Genomic DNA, 19108 nt, shown 5'->3' with positions numbered 1-19108 from the left:
CATCTGATTAGATTGATCCGATTTGGATTTGAATCAGATATAATTTTAAATAAATATCCGATACTCAATCACTATAGTTCGGATTCTTTCAGTTTAAATGTTGGATACAAATGTTAGTTTAAGGGTCAGATTCATATCGGATTCAGGTTATAATGTGGATTTTAAATTCAGAAATAATATGATATTTTTTATCTGAATCCCAATTGACATATGAAAAAAGAAAATATGATAAAAAGTGTAACCTGTTTCTCTATTCATTGACATCCCTAATGCGTCTCCTGTGTCTCCCCAAAAATTTGCTCCAAAAGTGCCTGAAAGTCCATGTCATATTTAAAGATACCAGTTCCTCAATCCCATGTGCTCTACGTAGCTGTTCGGGCCTATTTATGCTTAAATTTCAAAGCTTTTATACTGGCACCCCTATTTTTGCTTTTCTTAATAAACAAATAATGAATAAAAAATTAAAACCCGCAGATTACCCTTTTTGTTTTTGTTTGTTTTTTGCGTGATAGCCTTTTACCAGCTTGTGCTATCAAAACTACCTCAGGCACTGGTTTATAAATAATAACAGGTACTATTTTTCCCTTCCATCCATACGAAAAGCCTCTACTAGTAGGACATGTTTCACAAAGAGTAGGTTGGATGTCGATCAAAAGATTTATCAAATAGGGGTTTAGGTCAGCCATGAAGGTTTTCCTGCTAGTGGTAGGCAACAAAGCAAAATGGGACATCCACTACTAGCAAGGACACGGAAAACGGGAGATACAGTAAGATGGCTACTAATGTAGCAGAAATGCATAGAAATGGGTATCCAGAAAAGCAAGTTCAACGAATCTCATTAGCATGACCATAAGGAAATAATATGGAATCCTGGTCTCCTTACCATCAGCCCATCAGAAGCAACAGTCAGCCGAGTGAAAGAGCAGATTCAATTCTGTAGATCAACCATCACTTCTGACCTAGTTGTTATATTTGGATTAGAAATGAAATGCATCAGTAAAGTTCAAAAGATTATCATTTTCCCTCGAGTTAGAACCTGGTGGATAAAGGTCAATGCCACGCAACTCACTCAGACGAAAAAATGTTCAAAGCCTTGCATAACATGGGTCACAAGTCAAAATGATCAGACCACATTCTGGCTGTCTTCGTCACAAAGTAAAATATAATCAGCAACCTTACTAATGGAAAGCATGTGCATACACCTTTTGAATATGAGCGGAACTAATGATACAAAACATACTACTCTACACCTTTTCAAACATTTTAGAAGCTGAAAGCACATAACAAAAGCTAATATGTCAGACTAAAACAACAAACAATAAAGGTGGCCGTTACAGACTAGCCACCAAAAAGATAACCAAGATATTGGTATTAGCTCGTTTAGTAGGAACTGCAAGATCCAGCTAGTTGATGAACAGAACTTTCCCGATCCTCGTCCAGCCAGACCACGGTGAATGTAGCATCCAAAGTCAGCACAGGATCCACTCCCATATGGATGAAGAAAATACAGTCCCCAAAAAGGACCAGTGTCAGCCCCGCTAACAGAGAAGACACTCACACACCCGGCAGACACATAACCCCAACTTCAGGAAAGAGATTTCGAGTTTAATCCCTTTCATGTGTGAGCATATATGAGTGAAATCAAGGCCAATCGGGTGGGGTAATTACAGGCCTAACTATCTGCTACCCGACCCGTAGTATCATTCACTTTCTAACATGAAGTAACTCAAACACATGTAAAGCAAAACGGGTTGAGAAGACCTGTGAGCTGGGTCCGGGGTCTAACAACCAGATTCAAATGGATTTATTTGTTCCCTGAAAATATATGGATGAAGATGATGACACTCAGCACTATTAAACACTTTAGGGACAATTAACCAACATGACAGCCCACATCTCCCGTCCAAACACTTGAATGACCTGTATTTGAATGGCTTATTGCATGAATAAGCCAAAGAACCTAGTGAAAAATGAATCGAGAGAAAACCCAATACTGATCACCCAGGTCAAGGAATGATGATTCACAGAGAGCATAATACCGTAAAACAACTATTCTGCATCTATCATAAAATGATATAAAGCAACAACTGCAAAGCAGAATGACAAATGTATTTTTTGATGGTTAAGATACAGATGACTTCCTATGAGATTAGAAATCTGAGAGCCAATGAATAACTCAATGAAAAGTGACCATCAGTATCAACTATCAACTATGTATAAGTGAAGGCTTCGCATGATCCAACCAATTAGTAACTGTGGCTGCAGAAAAGCATGGGTTAACATAATATTGTGAACTACTAAGACCTCTTACCTTCAATGGATCTCTATGGAAGTTGTCAAAGGAAAATGTGTTCACTAAAAAACAGTAACTTCTACTCCATCACAAAATCATGAAGATGGAAAAAATGACTTAAAACAACTGACAGTGCCTCATATTCCATCCTATAATCTGCAAGCTAGGACAAGTGACTTAAACAACTGACTTCCAGTAACTAATGTTCCTGAAGCACTGAGAGGTTTTTTTCTCCTTAGTTCACTAGTGTTCCTGGGAAATCAACACGTGAATTGTTCTTGTTTATCTAAGAAAACATAATCATATGCCATGAGATACGCATGTATTGTCAATATATATATTTTTTTGTGGTTCACAAACTTGAGTTATCATGTCCGTGTTTACATGCACTCAAGCCCAGAAAATGATGTGTTCTTTAATGTAGTTTGCACATAAGTACATATATGCAAGCGTCTGTACATTTAACAAACACAAGACGCTTTTCCTAACCTGAACCATACAAGCCACAGTATAGTCAGACATCTAAATCAAACTACCAATGTATCATTAGACATTAGCAAATATTAAAGTGCACCAGAGTGTCTTGATATTAACAATCAAATGAATACTGCAACAAAATGACTAGTAAAGAAAGTTTATCACTCTAAAGTCTAAAACTGGATTAGTAGGATGTCTAAAGTTTGTTCCCTTGGAAGCAAACATTTTAAGCAGAAATCAGTAAACTGTGACTGTTCAGGTTCAACAATGCCTAACTTAACAATCCTCAAAAGAGTGTGTGTTTTAAGACTCCGAATACCTAATTTTTCAATTCATAAAAGGAGTGTGTTTTAAAACTGTGGCTATTGTAAAAGGCAGTAGTAACCGTTCAGCTTATGGATTAAATCAATCAGTTAGCATGGAGTATCATAATGTACTAGACTTTTCCAGGAAAAGAGAGAAATGGGTGACATCAACAGGTATTGAACAGTACGTCATTACTCATGAGTAGGTTCAAGATCTAAAAGGTAAAAAGTAGCAAGAAATGAATACTTGCTTCAATAACCAGGGCCTTCAACTAGTTAAGATCGGGTTCATGTTCCAAATGCAGATGATGTGCAGGCAAGCAATAGATTATTGCCCAATATAGAACCCACCCTCAGGCACTCATCAATAACAATAATTAACTCTAGAGCCATTCCCCTACCTCATTTCCCTTCTCTAAATGATTTCACTTACCAGTTACCACTGATTTTTGTTGTTCAGGATAGATGATAAAAACCCCCATGCTTTCTCTAATACAATCAACACTGCCTGGGACCATGATTGTTGTGAAATGAAGGTTCGCTTTAGATCGATCCAATATTGAACTCTTAAACTGTCAAGAGAAATTGACGACCTACGAAGATTAATCAAGAAAATTAATAAATTATACACAAAAGGTTTCTTACAATCCCTGGTCTCATACTCCCAACTCTGAGATGCAACCCAAAGTCAAGCAAAGACAATATCAAAAAGAAGTAAAGAACAGATTTCTGACCATAGGAAGCAAAGATAAACCACTGAAAGAGGAAAGGACAAGATATGTTGTCCAACTAGATACATCTAAGTTAAAGCTGTTGTTACTTTTTTTTTTTTTTGTGCAATTCATGATATGCCAATTTTGGTAGAAATCCCTAAAACTCCCACTGTGATGCATGCCAGCTTCTATAAGTGTATTCCCATGGACAAATAATTCCTCTATAGTGCTTATAAACAAGATCATTTGAAAGCAATTTCACAAAAAGACAATTTCATGATGTGTGACAGAGAAATATCAGATACATTTGCATGTCTTTTATATTTAGAGAACAGAGTGAAGCTCGCCCATGAACTTCAGCTTGGTAAGTGTCACAAAATATGACAGCCGGTCCATTGTTCAAATAACGATAATTGTAGACCCCAAGAAGCAAGAATTTTTGCTGCTTAGAACTAAAGCTGGACAGCAGTGTCTTAGTTCCACGCAAACATCAGGGTTTGGTCCTAGCGACTAACCTTCGTCAACCCTAGCTTAATGCCATTCGTTCACATGGAGAAAGATGAAATTGATGCTGCATTGAGAACCATTGCCACAATCAAAGGTGTGGTTTTTTTACTATTCGCAACAGGAATAGGAGATGATACCCAAGAAAGGACAAAGGTGTTAGATTCATCATCATGAGATGAAGAAAACGATGCACCTATTAAAAGTTGAAGGATGAACATCGTCAACTGATGCTGGCTCTAATGGCGCCATAGAGGCTTGATTTTTGGACAAGTTCCTTCGTGTTGTCATTTTCTATTAATAAGTTCCAACAGAAACTAGACCTGAGAGGCTACTCCATATCTACTGACAACCAGACAGCAAAAATCGGCCCTACAATCAATAATTGAGTTACCTTTACTAGATCATGCCATCCAAGCCCAAGAGACGTGAGGATATGTGCAAAAACTCTACAGAAATGCATACTTTAACCTGAAACTCCAGACAACATTCGAGATTTCAGCAACAGATTCCCGTCAATATTCTCAAAGCTTATCATCACCACCATGCATCGTCTTCTCCAATAATCGAGATCACGGCATCAATGGCACCGTAGGACATAAAGAATGAAAATATTTCAACAAGCGAACCAATTCCGACATACAAACAACTAAAACCCTCCAAACTGGATAGCATTTCAACCCAATCTCCAACCGTCCCAATTCAAGTTACAGCGACCAATAATTATATACCGAAAATAAAATCAGTACATGCAAAAGTAGCAATGAGAATATATTTTCCATGACAAAGGAAACCATTGTAGTAACAACACCATACCACATTGAAACAAAACGCTATCTTTATCCTTCCCTATTCCTCGCATCTCACATGCTAAACAAATGAAGGAACCTAAGATTCCCATAGTTGGCCCCTTGCCACATACCCAAATCGCAACAATTTGATTGCCAACACCGCCCAAGGAAAGAAAGGAGCTTTGCAACTGTAACAACCTGCATGAGTCAACTCACAATTCGAACTCGTCTTCAAGCTTCAATGCCTCTGCAGCCGCCTCTTCTTCCTCATCATCAATCACAAAATATGGGTTGTGTGCCTCCGGCCGGAACTTGTACCCCGTGAAGACGTAGAAGGCTAGCGTCGCGAACTCGGAGGCGATGACGCTGGTCCACGAGTATTTATACGAGGTGATGGTCATCAGTGCGTATACGACGACCCTGGTGAAGTAGATGTAGCAGATGACCACGATGTAGTACTGACGGAAGAGCGTAAGTTTCATGAGGTTCACAGCGGCCTTGCCGTCGGTGCGGGCAGCCTCCCGGAGGTTCTTGATAGACCAGACAATGGGGAACAGCACGGCACAGCAGCAGATGACATCGACGAGCAGGAAAACCTGCTTCCATGTGATCCAGTCCTGTGTGAACGGCCCGGTCTCATCGAGGACGACTTGTGCTATGTTGGCAACGACTTGGAGAGGGATCACGATCATCAGGACCTTCTTCTCCCTGTCCTGAAGGTAGGGTTTGAGGAAGGACCAGCCAGTGCCGATGAGGACGATGAGGGTGAAGAGGGTAATCCCCTTGAGGAAGCTGAAGATGTAGAAGAGGACGTCCCAGCCATGGGCAGTTCCCGTCCGCTTGATGTATGACTTGTCCTCCGCCTCACAGATCAGGTTGAGGGCTTTGAGCAAGACCAGGGCAAGCATGAAGTAGTGGATCCGGAAGGCGGTGAGCCGTTTCCTGTAGAGGACGACGACCCAGAGACAGGCAAGAGCGGTGTAGACGAGGAACAAGAAGAAGTAAACCCTAGGGAGGACGGCGGAGCCGGCGGAGAGGTAGTCGCGGTGCTGTGGGTTCTTGCCCTCGAGGTTGTACATGGCGGAGTGGACGTTCATAGAGACACTGACCTGGGGGGCGAGGCAGTTGGCGAAGACGAGGGCGAACTGGTTCGCGTCGTTGACGTCGTAGGGGGTGTTGAAGAAAGAGGCCCCCTTGAAGCTGGATAGTCGGGCGACGAGCTTGATGAGGTTGGACTCGAGGGCACAGTGGATGTCCCCCTCCTGAAGCTGCTGAAGGACGTGCATCCAAGAGTCACGGGTGCAGAGGAAGAAGCCCAACTGCGTGAGGTCGGCATCGGGTTCGCTGACGGCGACGCCCGTGAGGTTCAGTTCCAGGCGGCTCGTGTGGGTGAAGCCGAACTCGTCGAAGGGGATGATGGACCTGGAGTCAGATCTGACCTCCTTATACCGGATCTCCGCATGCGATGTGAGGAGGAAAGAGAAGAAGAGGAGAAGGAATGGGGAGAAAGGAGATCGGGTTGACATTGCAGAGAAGGAGGAGGGTGCCTTTCTCTGCAGATCGGCAAACCGGCGGTCAGATTTGACGAAGCCGAGTAATTCCTTCACTCTCGATCGGAATCGACCGATGTCGACGGAGGAGTAGATCGCCGGAAAAACGGCGTCGGTGCGGTCACAGATAGGAAGGAAGAGAGACGGAGAGGGAAAGGGGACCGACGAGAAGAAGATTTGGCGAGGAGTGGCTTCGACCCTTTTCCCCTCTTTTATCTCGCTCCCTCTGACTTTCTCCTTTTTCCACTTCTACCACCGAGGCGACCGACGACGGACGGAAGGGAGGAACCGTCGAGGCAACGCTACGTCTACGACCGGCGCGTTCCCGGGTATGGATTCGGGTACAGCTATTAGTAGTAAGGCGTTCCAGACGGGTCGGGTACTGAAGACCCGATCTTAGCGCGATGCGATGCGATGCGATGCGATGCCCGAGCCAAAATAATTTGATTTCTTGCTTGTTATCGGTTACAGGTTTTCCATCTTTTTCTTTTTCTGCAACAGAAAGTAAGATCGGACCATCGATCGTGCCTTAACGCCGGAGCATCCAAGTATGTGGAGTCCGTGCTCACATGAACGAACGAAGCTTGAAACCGAATCAACCAGTTGACGTCGACAATCAGGGGGGATGGGAAGGTAGCGTGGATGGAAAGGAATAAAACGAAGGATGATTGATACATAGATTTGTTATTATAGTTTTAATCTTTTGACTCGTATTAATTAAGAATAAGGGTTCATTAGGTTCTTAACCTATTGTGATGTGAATCGGATTTGGCTTAAAGCCGGATTTTAATTCAGTTGTGAATTTGAAAATCAGATTCAAGTTGGATTCCGATTGTGAATTTGGAATTAGATTCGTATACTTTTCTTCATTCACGTTCGCGTGAATATTCAATCAGCACCTTTACTCTCATCTCATAGCGGTTTCAGCATTAAAAAGTATGTTCCTGTTAACTGTTACTGATGTTAAAATCAGATTCGCTGTAACGTGGACACAGGGTAGGGGTATCATTTGCAGCCTCCTCTTGCTATCTGCATATCATGTCAAACCCTTCTTTTAACTTAGAAACCGAAAATACCATTAGAAAAATGCCATTTGGTCATTAATTTTCTTGTTAGTGCTGCATTATATTCTACTAAGTCGTAGGGCGGCATTATATCCTACCATTAATTAATGCTCCCCAACTGCTCCCACCTTTTCCAACAAAATATCAAGGACCGAATTGAATCCGTCTATAGTACTAAAAAGTATTTTTTTTTTTTAAAGAACAAACCCTAAAAATATATAAAATTTAAGTGAATTAAAAATCTTATAATTTTAAAATTTCTGATATACGTACTACTGTACCATATCTAGCTCTGTTCGATTAATTTTACTTGGCTTTCTCTATCATTTGTATTCATATATAACTATGCATATAGAAAAATGAAACTGAAAAGCTTCAATCCCACCGAGCAGGCACGGCATTTTTGACGGGCTATCTCGAGCCGCGGACTATCTTGATTAACGGTGCTGGTGAATTCATGGCTCTAATTGAGCTACACATGGGAGGCAATTTTTTTTTTTTTTTTGACTGTAAAATCGTCCTCTCTCACCCTCATTTTTTCAATGCGCTGAGTTTTATTAAAATTATTTACCTTTACCAAAGTAAGTATATTCCAACAATTACGGGGTTTGGAATAATATAAAATTTTTGTATTGGAATTTTGATAAAACCACTACGCTTATTAACAAGGGGCCGTGCATTATGGAATAGAGATGATCCAAATGCCTCTATTAATTAAATACAAAGACTCCCCACTTAATAAGGACAAAACTGAAACCTAAACCATTTTCTAGTAAAATTGCAAAAAAAAAAAAGCCCCTCTCAAAAGAAGTGGGAACATGTCTTCCCAGTTCCCATATTTTCCGCATAATGTGGAAAGTGCTCTCACAAACAGAAAAGTGCTCTCTAAACACATATTGGTTCAAGTATCCATCACAACAATCTGTTTAAGGCAATTCAATGAATCACCTATGGTGATTGTGCTAAAACATAGATTAAACTGCTCTGACATTCAAAGAACATGATCACCAATGCAGACATAGATCACAAGTAATTTGGCATGAGATGTGACATCAGTTTGATTTTTATGAGTGCTTCTCATTTGTACTGTACTGTAGTAAACGATGCAATGCAACATTTAAATTGAAGCAATGTTAGACCTTGGGATAGGGTGAAAGTGGGAAGGGCCTTATCCTTCTTCGAATATCTTCCATTCACCTCAAAAAAAAATTTAAGGCGTTTGTTTTCTAGGGTTAATTGAGTAAGCTACAAGGTTCACCTGGCAACAATATATTACTCCCAAAACTAGCTGGGTAGTAAATTAATTGGTTGTCTCCGTTAAAATATATTTAGTGGTATTGGATCTCACATATTCAGTGATAACCAAGGAAAAAGTGACTATGTTATCCGACTCAATGTCAGGCCAAATAGTACTTACTAAACTAATGATGTAGACGGTGACGGAGGTAGACATATTTTAGCATTCAGGGGCATCTTATATATAATTATGTAAAAAACTTAAAGACCAAGCAATATTAAATAAGGGAATTTTGTGGAACCGTGGAGGCAATTGTCCACACACGCCCCGGTGTTTCCACCGGTGGATGCAAATATCAACATGATTGGATTGCTCGTTTTGGTATTCTCTTAAGAACATTTCTGCCTGCCTCTTGCAGTAGGAATCAATTCGAAATTCATGTTGTGGTTTCCCATGGTTCCTCGCCATCTTATTGTAGAGCATGGCCTGAATTGTGGAGCTCTTCACTAGATTGGCCATCATCAGTTGCAGGGTCCTTGAGGCCACGTCAGTGAGACTCCTTGTCCCCTCAGCGGGAGCTCTTCAGAGAAGAAAAAATACTAAAACAAACCCAGAGAGCATGCAGTGTGGCCTTGTGGATGTTGGGCCAGGTAGCTGAAAGCACACGATGGGCTTCCGAGTACTCAACCCGGGTGGGATCGGGCTCAGGCCGTAAAAAGAATAGCCTCTGGCCAGGCCGAGCTGACTTAGTCATCAGCCCCAGAAAGGGCTCGGCCAGCCCGATTCTCAACCTATTAATGATGAAAGCAATGTTTGGTGGAGCAGCTCCGTAATTGACATTTCCTCATTTCTTGCTCTTTTTGAGCATTTTGAAGGTGGGTATTTGTTGATTTAGTGAAACAAATTGTTCTTCAAATGGTGGTTCTTCCTAAGTTTTTGTTGTGGGTATTGGTGTGAGAACGAGCATTTGATTGGCAACGAGAAATCTTTTGTCCTTTACAGTTTTTTAGGTAGGACGAGTTTTATGATCTCTCATTCCTCTTTTCAATGATGTCCTCATTGGGGGCATGAGTTCTGTGTTGGTTGATGAATTCCATCAACTAGTCGGTGTGTGCATGTATATGGGGGTGTTTGGATGACACTTTCAAAAACTTGGTTTTCTTAAAACCTAGTTTTATCAGACCTTCGTTTTTAAAACCTGATTTGCATGTTTGGATGACAAGGCAAAAACTAGGCTTTCACTTTTCAAAACCTGGTTTGTGTTTGGATGACAAGAAATGAGTTTCTAATAATACTTGCAAAAAAAAAAAAAAAATCCATGCACTTTTGTTATAGCTATAACATTAAGAGCATTCTCAAATGTAAATTTTCATTATCTGTCTACAGTCTCAACACATTGGACAGCCTTACACTATGTCATCTTGTGTTACCAAAACTGAGTTTTGAACGAAAAATCTGGGTCCAGGTTGTTCATCACTACATCACAACTTAATTTTGTGAAACCCAGTTTTCATGTCTTCCAAACACCGTCAAAAACTTGGTTTTGGAGGTGTCATCGAAACAGCTTCTATGAGTTTACCGTGGAAAGGGGAAGGCAGGGAATTAGAAAGAGCTTGAAGGTGTCTGGCAGATTCCAGCATTCTGAAATCGGGCATGGGTATGTCCCTTAATCCCTTCAACTCCGCTCTTTCTTTGATAATTTATGAGAGACAGAACGAGAGGGAGAGAGAGATGCTAAAACATCCTATGATTTCTATCTAATGCTTAAACGAATTCCTCTTCTAATCTTTTTTACCTGCTGTTCACGGTACTGCTGGATTTGCAACCGCCTATCAATGTGATGCAGATCAGCCGATGGCTTTCAGCGAACTCACGGACCAAAGTCTGTCTTATTTCTTGCAGTACTGAACATGCACAGGCGCTGTTTGACGAAATGCTTGAAAGGGATGTCGCACATGGGGCCTAAGGAAGAGGATGAGGAGACGTTGCTGCCCGCCTGCCCCTCATTCGGCCCCGCTTGGCGATGGAGCAAGGGATGTAGGTTCTGCTACGTGGACTCGCTCTCATTGTACAACCCTACTTTGAAACTCATTAATAAATGACTTCCAATATGAAAGAGAAGTAATTCCTTTCTATAGCTGACAAAAATGAGGACATTATCAACTTATAATAGTCAAAAGATAGATTGTAGTTGCTTGCTTCATGATGGGGCTTTTATCATCCCCACCTTGCACTCCATAGTTAAGGATTCTGGTAAGCATCTCCTTCACAATTAAAAACAAATGATGAAAATGAGTTTGCTTGTCTGGTTCCCCTTCTATAAAAAAAAACATGGACCCTACCTTCCATCGACCAACAGGGCAGCAGAAAAAAGATAAAATTTTAACTAAATTGATGAATATGATCCCTGAGCGAGACAGCAGCCATACCCTACTAGCTGGAAGCCCTTAATCCGATTGGACGAACTGCTGAGACTCTGTTTCGACCTATCCCACAACAAGGAATTATTGTCCTACGAACTTGAAACAAAAAGAACTCTTCCTATCAGCCAGACAGGTCGCTTCTATTATAACACCTCAAAAGTTTAGTTTTGTATCGAAGATTGTGAGGGATCTATCATATACTAAGAAGCGTAAACTGGTATATAGTTTTAGGATTCGATTAAATCTGAATGACAAATTAGATACCGCTTGAAATTTTTACGAATGGATCTAGTTCAATCAAATAAACTTTAGGACGCAGTACATAATCCGCAGTTACCTCCAAAATTCTGTAGAATCTAATTTTGCGTTACAGAAATTTAGCTTATGATTTTTCAAACAGTAATTTCTCCCACAATTGAAAAATTAGACAAACAAGAATCAATTATTAGACAACCAATATTTGTTTAGCAAGTTGTACTTGATTATATTAAGCAAATTAATTGTGCTTAAAAGTCGTTACACGCACTAAGCACTTCAACTAATGTATTTATCTTCTCAAACAATTCTTTGGCAGAGCATTAGCGCTGTACATGTGCCGAGTCGAACTCAAGCTTGACTGCCCTCAGATCTTGCTCGGTTCTAGTTCCTCTCCAGCTCGAATTGTTCAAGGTCTTGATAAACCAAATCGTAGATTGAGCTCGACTCGTTTAACCTTGTTTACTAACTCTTTATTTGACCAGATATCATTTCTTCATTTTAAGTTTGAAAACTATAAAAAGAAAAAAACATAATCTAGGTTAAATGAGATTACTCATTGAGTTGAGTTTTATGTAACTCGTTATAAACTCGAGCTTGAGTCAAGCTTAACCAAATGAATTAGAGTCGACATCGAATTGGCTCCATTACTTGTACACCCCTAGGTGGCCCTACCGGATTTGGTGTGAATCTTACATAAATTATCTAAATATGTTGTGCTTAACTTAATGGATAGGCATGAGAAGATATGTGAACAGGGTCAGCCAATTCCATGCCCGTTGCGGAATTCGATGCCACTAAAACAAATTGTCACTATTTCCTTTTCTTGTTTTTTGTTTTTTGTAAGAATCAATTATCCTTATAATTCAGCACCATGGAACTGGCTGCTTCCCAAAACATTGTGATTAATTTATCTAGTAAAAAAAAGTAGTACCATTTTTTCAGTTAAAAAGATACTATCATGTATTTAATTATGACATGAAATCCGTTATGGTAAAGAAGCTGTCATGTACTTCAAATTCAGGCAAATCCCAACAATTCAGATTTCAGATTCAAAAAATTCATTGTCATGATTTGACATCCCAAGGCTGCAATAGATGTCGTCCAGGGTCATGTGGTCCATTAAGTCATCAGGCGGCAACTATAATAATAGGTAATGACCATTACACATATAAATTTAAAAGAGGAGTGGGCAAGCAAAGGGAGGCAGGGATGTAAATTAATGGGCCACCTTTTAGCCCTATAATATAACAGCCGTATTACCAAATTTTACTTGCTTGACTAAATATTTCTTAGTTGGACTTAGAACTGGACGTACAAAATTGAAAAGGAATTCAAATTTTACATCTAATCGGATTAGGGTTATCAGTGAGAGCAACATATGGCTTGGATGAACAAGAAAGAATTAATTTTATGAAGGATTCAAATTCCATATTAATAAGCGGAGCAGATCATCTTAAATGAAACGGCCAACCTGAAAAAATGCATGCAGCCGTCCATTAACGTGTTGGTGCAACTTGAAGGATTTGATGTGTGAGAGCTCTTGCTTGGCCACCAAGTCATGAACGTTGATGCCCCACGATACAAACAACTTTTTGTATCTCAAAGCCCCCTTTTCCCCTCACTCTCAGCGCATGTCATCGGTGACGTCGATGAGAATGGACTCTGGGTACCTATAAAAAAAGGATGAACCGCGACCAGTAGTATCTATCGCCAAGCGAGCGAGCCCAAAGCATGGACAGCTGCTCTATCTTTCTCGCCTTCCTCTTCATCGCTGTCTCCTTAGCCATCCTCCTCTTCCGCCTCCCGCCTTCTGAGCGCAACCGCAAGGGCAAAGCTCGACGTCGCCTCCCGCCTGGCCCAGCGGCGCTGCCCATCATCGGTAACATCCACCAACTGGGCTTCAACCTTGCCCATATCGTGCCCTCCCTCCGTCGAATTAGAGCTCGTTATGGGCCGGTCTTCCGCCTCTATCTTGGCAAACAAACAGTGGTTTTCATTACTAGTCGTGACCTGGCCCATCAGGCCCTGGTTCAGATGGGCGCATCCTTGGCAGGAAGGCCTCTTTCCCCTGCCTTTGCACGCATCATCAATCTCAACCAGCACAACATCAACTCTGCGGACTACGGCCCGTTGTGGCGCCTCTTTCGCCGCAACCTCATGGCAGAGACGCTCAGCCCGGCCCGGACCAAGGCCTTCTCGGAGGGTCGGCGGTGGGTCATGCATGTCTTGAGAAACAGGCTACGAGACGAAGCCGAGCAAAGGGGCGGAGTAGTAACCCCCATCGACGCCTTCCATCATGCCATGTTCTGCTTACTCCTCTTCATGTGTTTTGGGGAGAAGCTGGACGAGGTCACCGTCCGAAAGGTAGAAAGGGCGCTGCGTGACCTGCTCGTCAACTTTTCCCGGTTCAACCTATTGGGCATCTTCCCTTGGCTTTCCAAGATTTTCCTCCGAAGACGGTGGCATCATCTCGTGGAGCTCAAGCGCAACGAAGTGGAAACATTGCTTCCCCTCATTCGAGCCCGGTTGACCGTCGAGCAGAAGAACAGGTTCTGCTACGTGGATTCACTCCTCACTCTACAACACCCGGAGGGGAGGCGACTCAGCGAAGGGGAGATCGCCACACTTTGTGGAGAGTTCCTCGACGCCGGCACAGACACGACGTCGACAGCGCTACAGTGGGTGATGGCCAACTTGGTGAGGAGCCCCGAGATTCAAGCCAAGTTGTATAGCGAGATCGTGAGCGTCGTGGGGGATCGTGAGGAGGTGGCAGAGGAGGAGGTAACGCAGATGCCTTACCTTAAGGCGGTGATTCTCGAGGCGTTGAGGAGGCATCCACCAGCACAGTTGCTGCTGCCGCATGCAGCTACTGAGGAGGAGGTCAGCGTTGCCGGCTATCACATACCAAAGAATGCGACTGTGAACTTCGTGGTTGGGGATATGGCGTTGGACGAGGAGGTGTGGAAAGACCCCATGGAGTTCCGGCCAGAGAGGTTCATGCCAGGAGGGGAGGGCGAAGATGTGGACATCACCGGCACCAAGGGGGTAAAGATGATCCCCTTTGGCGCGGGCAGAAGGATATGCCCCGGGATGGGCTTAGCGGTGCTGCACCTCCAGTATTACGTAGCCAACTTAGTCCACGAATTTGAATGGTCCGTCGTACAGGGTGAAGAGATAGACCTCACCGAGAAAGTCGAGTTTACCGTGGTGATGAAGCACCCTCTCAGGGCACGCCTTGCACCTAGAAACCGAAACGTCGCTGCTGCATAGATAGATAGAGCGAGAGGTCCATTTCTCGAGTGGCTTGGGCTCTTAGGAAATTCATGTATCATGCATAAGTTGTGATAGGGACTGTGACGTGCCGGTTTGGCGTATAATCTTTATATATCGGTCTGACTGGTTATACACATTTATATGAATTTTCATGTGCCATTTTAATAATGACAAAAGTGTCCATGAGTAATAAAAAAAAAAAAATTGTGAGGACAAAATTGTTTTGATAAAAGTAAAACTTTTCAATTCGTATATGCATATGGTTATGATCAACTTTTAAATAGTAAAAAAACGTCTTCATTTTTTTTTTTTGCTCAATAACATTATCTCATTATTTCATAAATATTTTATTCACTTATAAACATTATTTCATACTTATGTTTAGTATTATCTTATACATTTAACTCTTATCTCATTATCTCATAATTTTTTTGTTATCTTATAATTATGTTTATCGTTAGCTTATCTATCTGTCATTATTTTACATCAATTTGTTATCCCATACACGTTATCTTATACCTACTTGTTATGTCATATTTATTTATTATCTTATACTTATTTGTTATCACATATACTTGTTATCTCATGCACATACAATGTTTAAGCATGAAAATAAATATACATATTGATAATAAGGTCCACATATAGTTGTTATATACACGCGGACAACTTTGTGGTAGAACTTTGGTTAGGTTACTGGTTAATATAATTCACTTGAATGTTGACAATGCTTTATTTAGAGCTTGTTCGTGCACCGGAACCATGTCTCTGCGTGTAATATGAACTTCATGCCATACTTGTGGCCTGTGGCGTCGCCGATCTTCTTTTGCAGGAATAGATTTGACTTGTTCCAACTCGGCTTTTTCTTTGTGTTCGATGCACATCTTGTTACAAATATTTCATTGTCTTTCTTTCAAACCACGAGTCAATTAAGTCAACTGTGCGAATCAAATTACAAGTTCTACATGCCGACTGTTACGATCAATCATATTAATGTGCTTTTGCAGCGGCTTCTGATCTTATTAATCATAACTATTTGGTGGCTATAATAATAAAGATTATCTGCAGTACTAATGCTCTATTTTAGACTATTCTCCGTTCAAAATGTCGAACCAATAAACCACCTAACTATCACGGAATTGGATCCGACTTGCATACACTAACATGGATGTCTAATGCTCCCTTAACTTGTTTCTATGAATTCTGTCAAATGCAGGGGAGACTTCAAGAAAAACTAAACATTTGTTTATGGCTAGTTTCTTTATTTATTTATGGTAAAGTGCGCTGTTTGGTAAATCGTGAAAATCTGGAACATAAAATTTGGTTATTGCTTTTTCTTCTTTTTGAATATATTTTATGAAACTTGAATGTGGGTTGTAGCATGATGGGCTCAGATATGGCATATCTGAAAAATCTGAGTATAAGATTACGACAACTTATAAGTAAAAACGTACACAATTCTGAACTTGTGGGAAAGTGGAACGCATCACTTCTCCGTTGTCAAGAAGATGAAGATCAAATTCAAGAAGGCATGAATACCTTTCTTAAGGTTGCCTCTTCTTGATCAATATAATTATATAAGACAATACTTTTCTAAATTAATTGCAAGCAATCTCATCCATCTCATTTGCCCTCAAGTAGCAGCCTATAGTGTAAGCTAGCTTTTGCTGCTTTACATTATAATTTACTTATACTAAATTGCAGTCTCTTTGAATTATTTTCAATATCCACCTTAGGGATATTTGATTGCATGCATCTGTTTTTCTGCGGTAGCAGATCTGGAATTCTTTTCCTCATCGCTCCCTCTCTGAACTTCCTCTTCAAAGTCCCATAGCCCCATGAAAAAAGCAATATTAAAAGCAACAAGCCAAGCTAGTGGACCACCACCCGATTGGATTCCATCCTTATATGTACGTTTGGTTGGTGAGAGGCAATGAAAGAGACGAAACCAAAGGAAAAATTTTGAGTAAAACAAGAAAATGAGCTGTGAAGACTCTTTGATTTTTGCAAAGACTTTCTTGTTTTATCATTGCCCTCTGTCAAAAGCATGAAGGTCTCCAATGCACTGGCTACCAATACTTTAAAACAAACTGTTCCAAGGGTTTAATGAAAAGGTCATCAATTTGAAATTGAACAAAACTATATGATGTTCTTAATTACCTAGCATAGCATTGGTCAGCCATATTGCAGTGATGAGGAAAGCACTAAACACCCTTTTCAGTATTGCCCCCCTTCTACAGCAAATTCATAGATAGATATGGTTGTTAGGAACCATGGATCATAAGGAGAAAAAATGGACACAAGAGAATTAACGTACTGCTTGAGGAGAGCTGTTTATTCTTCATATTTTTCAGCATTAGAAGGGAGCTCTATTGATACTCGTTACAAATAATCAAGGCGGAAACAATTGATAAGGCAAGATTTGTTCTTTTATCTCATATGGAGGATATATAGTTGATTTATTTCCTGCCATGATTATCTTGTGCCTTTATCTTTCGTTGTGATTATCTCATCTCTTGCTGACTTTATCCCTTGTCATGAATATCTGTGAAGATAATTTCCAAAAATATGGGATTTTTTCAATGCTCCTTCGTTCTCTTGAACAAATCTTCCCCTCAAGTTAGCCAACAGATGTCAATCTACTCCCACTTGCTTGTGATGAACTTTTGACAATCCTTTCCAATAGATTTTGTAAGGATATTTTTCAATTGGAATTGTCTGGGTAATACCATCTTGCAGATCCAGTTTTTAAAAAACATCCTTTTTGATATAAACTGAGTTTTGGCAAGGTGAAGACGGTTAACAAAAAAAAAAAGAAAAGAAGTATGTATCTAGTGATAAAATGATGTGCATATATTTTAAAGGCATATTAACTAAATAAGAAGTTTTTCATCCCGCATGCATGATTCATTAGAATCTGGTTTATATCTTGTGGCAACACCAATTGGTAACTTAAACTTAAAGGATATTATGTAGTTGTATGGGTGTTACCATTTCAGTTTGGTGATATAATGTCATATGATAGAATACTGTTTGGTGAAAATTTTTTGATAATGTCGATTAAGATGACTGAAATGGCAGGTTATTCAATTTAGCGACTAAAATAGGTTTGTTTCTCCTTTGTGCACCTGATGTTTTTTGACATGTGTTGTTTAAATTGAAATGAATCTTAATAGGAATAGGTTTGCCGAACATATTCAGCTCAGTAACCTTTTTTTTTTTTTTTTCCTACAAGTATCCTCAAGAACTCAGTTTTTGTCATCCAAATAAAAACTAGGTTTTGAATAATGGATTGTAGAGACTGAAGGGGCGGGACCATCATGAACATGCTATCTCGCAAAAATCCACCCCTTCTTTAGCAATTCTCAATTATTTCTTTTTACAAAAACTAACTACGGCAAACAAAAGAAGAAAAGACCACCATCGGCTACATTATAAACACTAAAAATTATAGGCAGCACCCGTGTCAGCAAGGTAAGTGCCCCACGGTCAAAAAAATCCTAACATGGCTACTGTTGATCTGATCCGTGAGAAAACTTTGAGAAAAAAGAAAGAAAGAGCTGTTGCAGAGACTTCTCGTTTTATCATTTCCCCTCTACCAAGAGCATGTGCGTTTCCAATGGCCTGTCTACCAATACTTTAAAACAATCTTTTCCAAGGGTTTCAATGAAAGGGTCAGCAATCTGAAATTGAATGGAAATATATGATTTTTTGAATTACCAACCATTTTGGTGTGATGAGGAATGCAAAGCATCAAACGCATTTTTCCGCATTGCCTCCTAATGCAGCAATTGCATGCATGGATATGCCTCTTCGGAAACATCCGAATCACAGAGTGCTTGTTAGTCCGACTTCAAAGACATTATTAGAGGCGGGCCATTGGATTGGTGGCCATCTAAAGGCGGGCACCTTGTTGTGGAAAAAGTGGCTTCTTACTACCTCGTGGTGTGCCTGGTGGGTCAGAAACGACACAATGTATTAGAGGATGAAAAGTTGATCACGTTCCTAATATGATTATTAGAATTATTTCTGCTATCGTTTCTATAGTTAAATCGTACGATCCTGGAATCAGTAGCAATCTCCACTACATACATTTTAACTTTGGTGTAAAGTATTACTTTTATTTGTTTCTTGTTTTCTTGCCACTCTCAACGCCTTGTTAGGTTACGGTAATGCTATTACTACTCTCTCCCCCACAGAGAGAACATATGAAAAAATGA

The 19108-nt window shown here is 40.5% G+C and overlaps 2 protein-coding genes and 1 long non-coding RNA gene across 3 annotated transcripts; 2 read left to right on the top strand and 1 right to left on the bottom strand.

The window, feature by feature from the left end:
- Nucleotides 1-4932: 4932 nt before the first annotated feature.
- On the bottom strand, nucleotides 4933-6900 carry LOC116260797 (protein CANDIDATE G-PROTEIN COUPLED RECEPTOR 7). Its single transcript, XM_031639292.2, has one exon. The coding sequence runs from the start codon at nucleotides 6607-6609 to the stop codon at nucleotides 5296-5298; it is 1314 nt and encodes a 437-aa protein (XP_031495152.1). The 5' UTR covers nucleotides 6610-6900; the 3' UTR covers nucleotides 4933-5295.
- Nucleotides 6901-10090: 3190 nt separating this feature from the next.
- LOC126410410 (uncharacterized) lies at nucleotides 10091-11055 on the top strand. The gene is made up of 2 exons (XR_007574335.1): nucleotides 10091-10591; nucleotides 10837-11055. It is a non-coding gene; the product is annotated as an uncharacterized LOC126410410 (long non-coding RNA).
- Nucleotides 11056-13107: 2052 nt separating this feature from the next.
- Nucleotides 13108-15022, top strand: LOC116260056 (cytochrome P450 89A2-like). Its single transcript, XM_031638133.2, has one exon. The coding sequence runs from the start codon at nucleotides 13347-13349 to the stop codon at nucleotides 14883-14885; it is 1539 nt and encodes a 512-aa protein (XP_031493993.1). The 5' UTR covers nucleotides 13108-13346; the 3' UTR covers nucleotides 14886-15022.
- Nucleotides 15023-19108: the final 4086 nt, after the last annotated feature.

The sequence above is a fragment of the Nymphaea colorata genome, chromosome 9 (assembly GCF_008831285.2).
Source record: "Nymphaea colorata isolate Beijing-Zhang1983 chromosome 9, ASM883128v2, whole genome shotgun sequence".
Classification (NCBI taxonomy): Eukaryota; Viridiplantae; Streptophyta; class Magnoliopsida; order Nymphaeales; family Nymphaeaceae; genus Nymphaea; species Nymphaea colorata.
The sequence above is the reverse complement of the archived record's forward strand: the minus strand, read 5'-3'. Positions and strand labels throughout refer to the sequence as shown.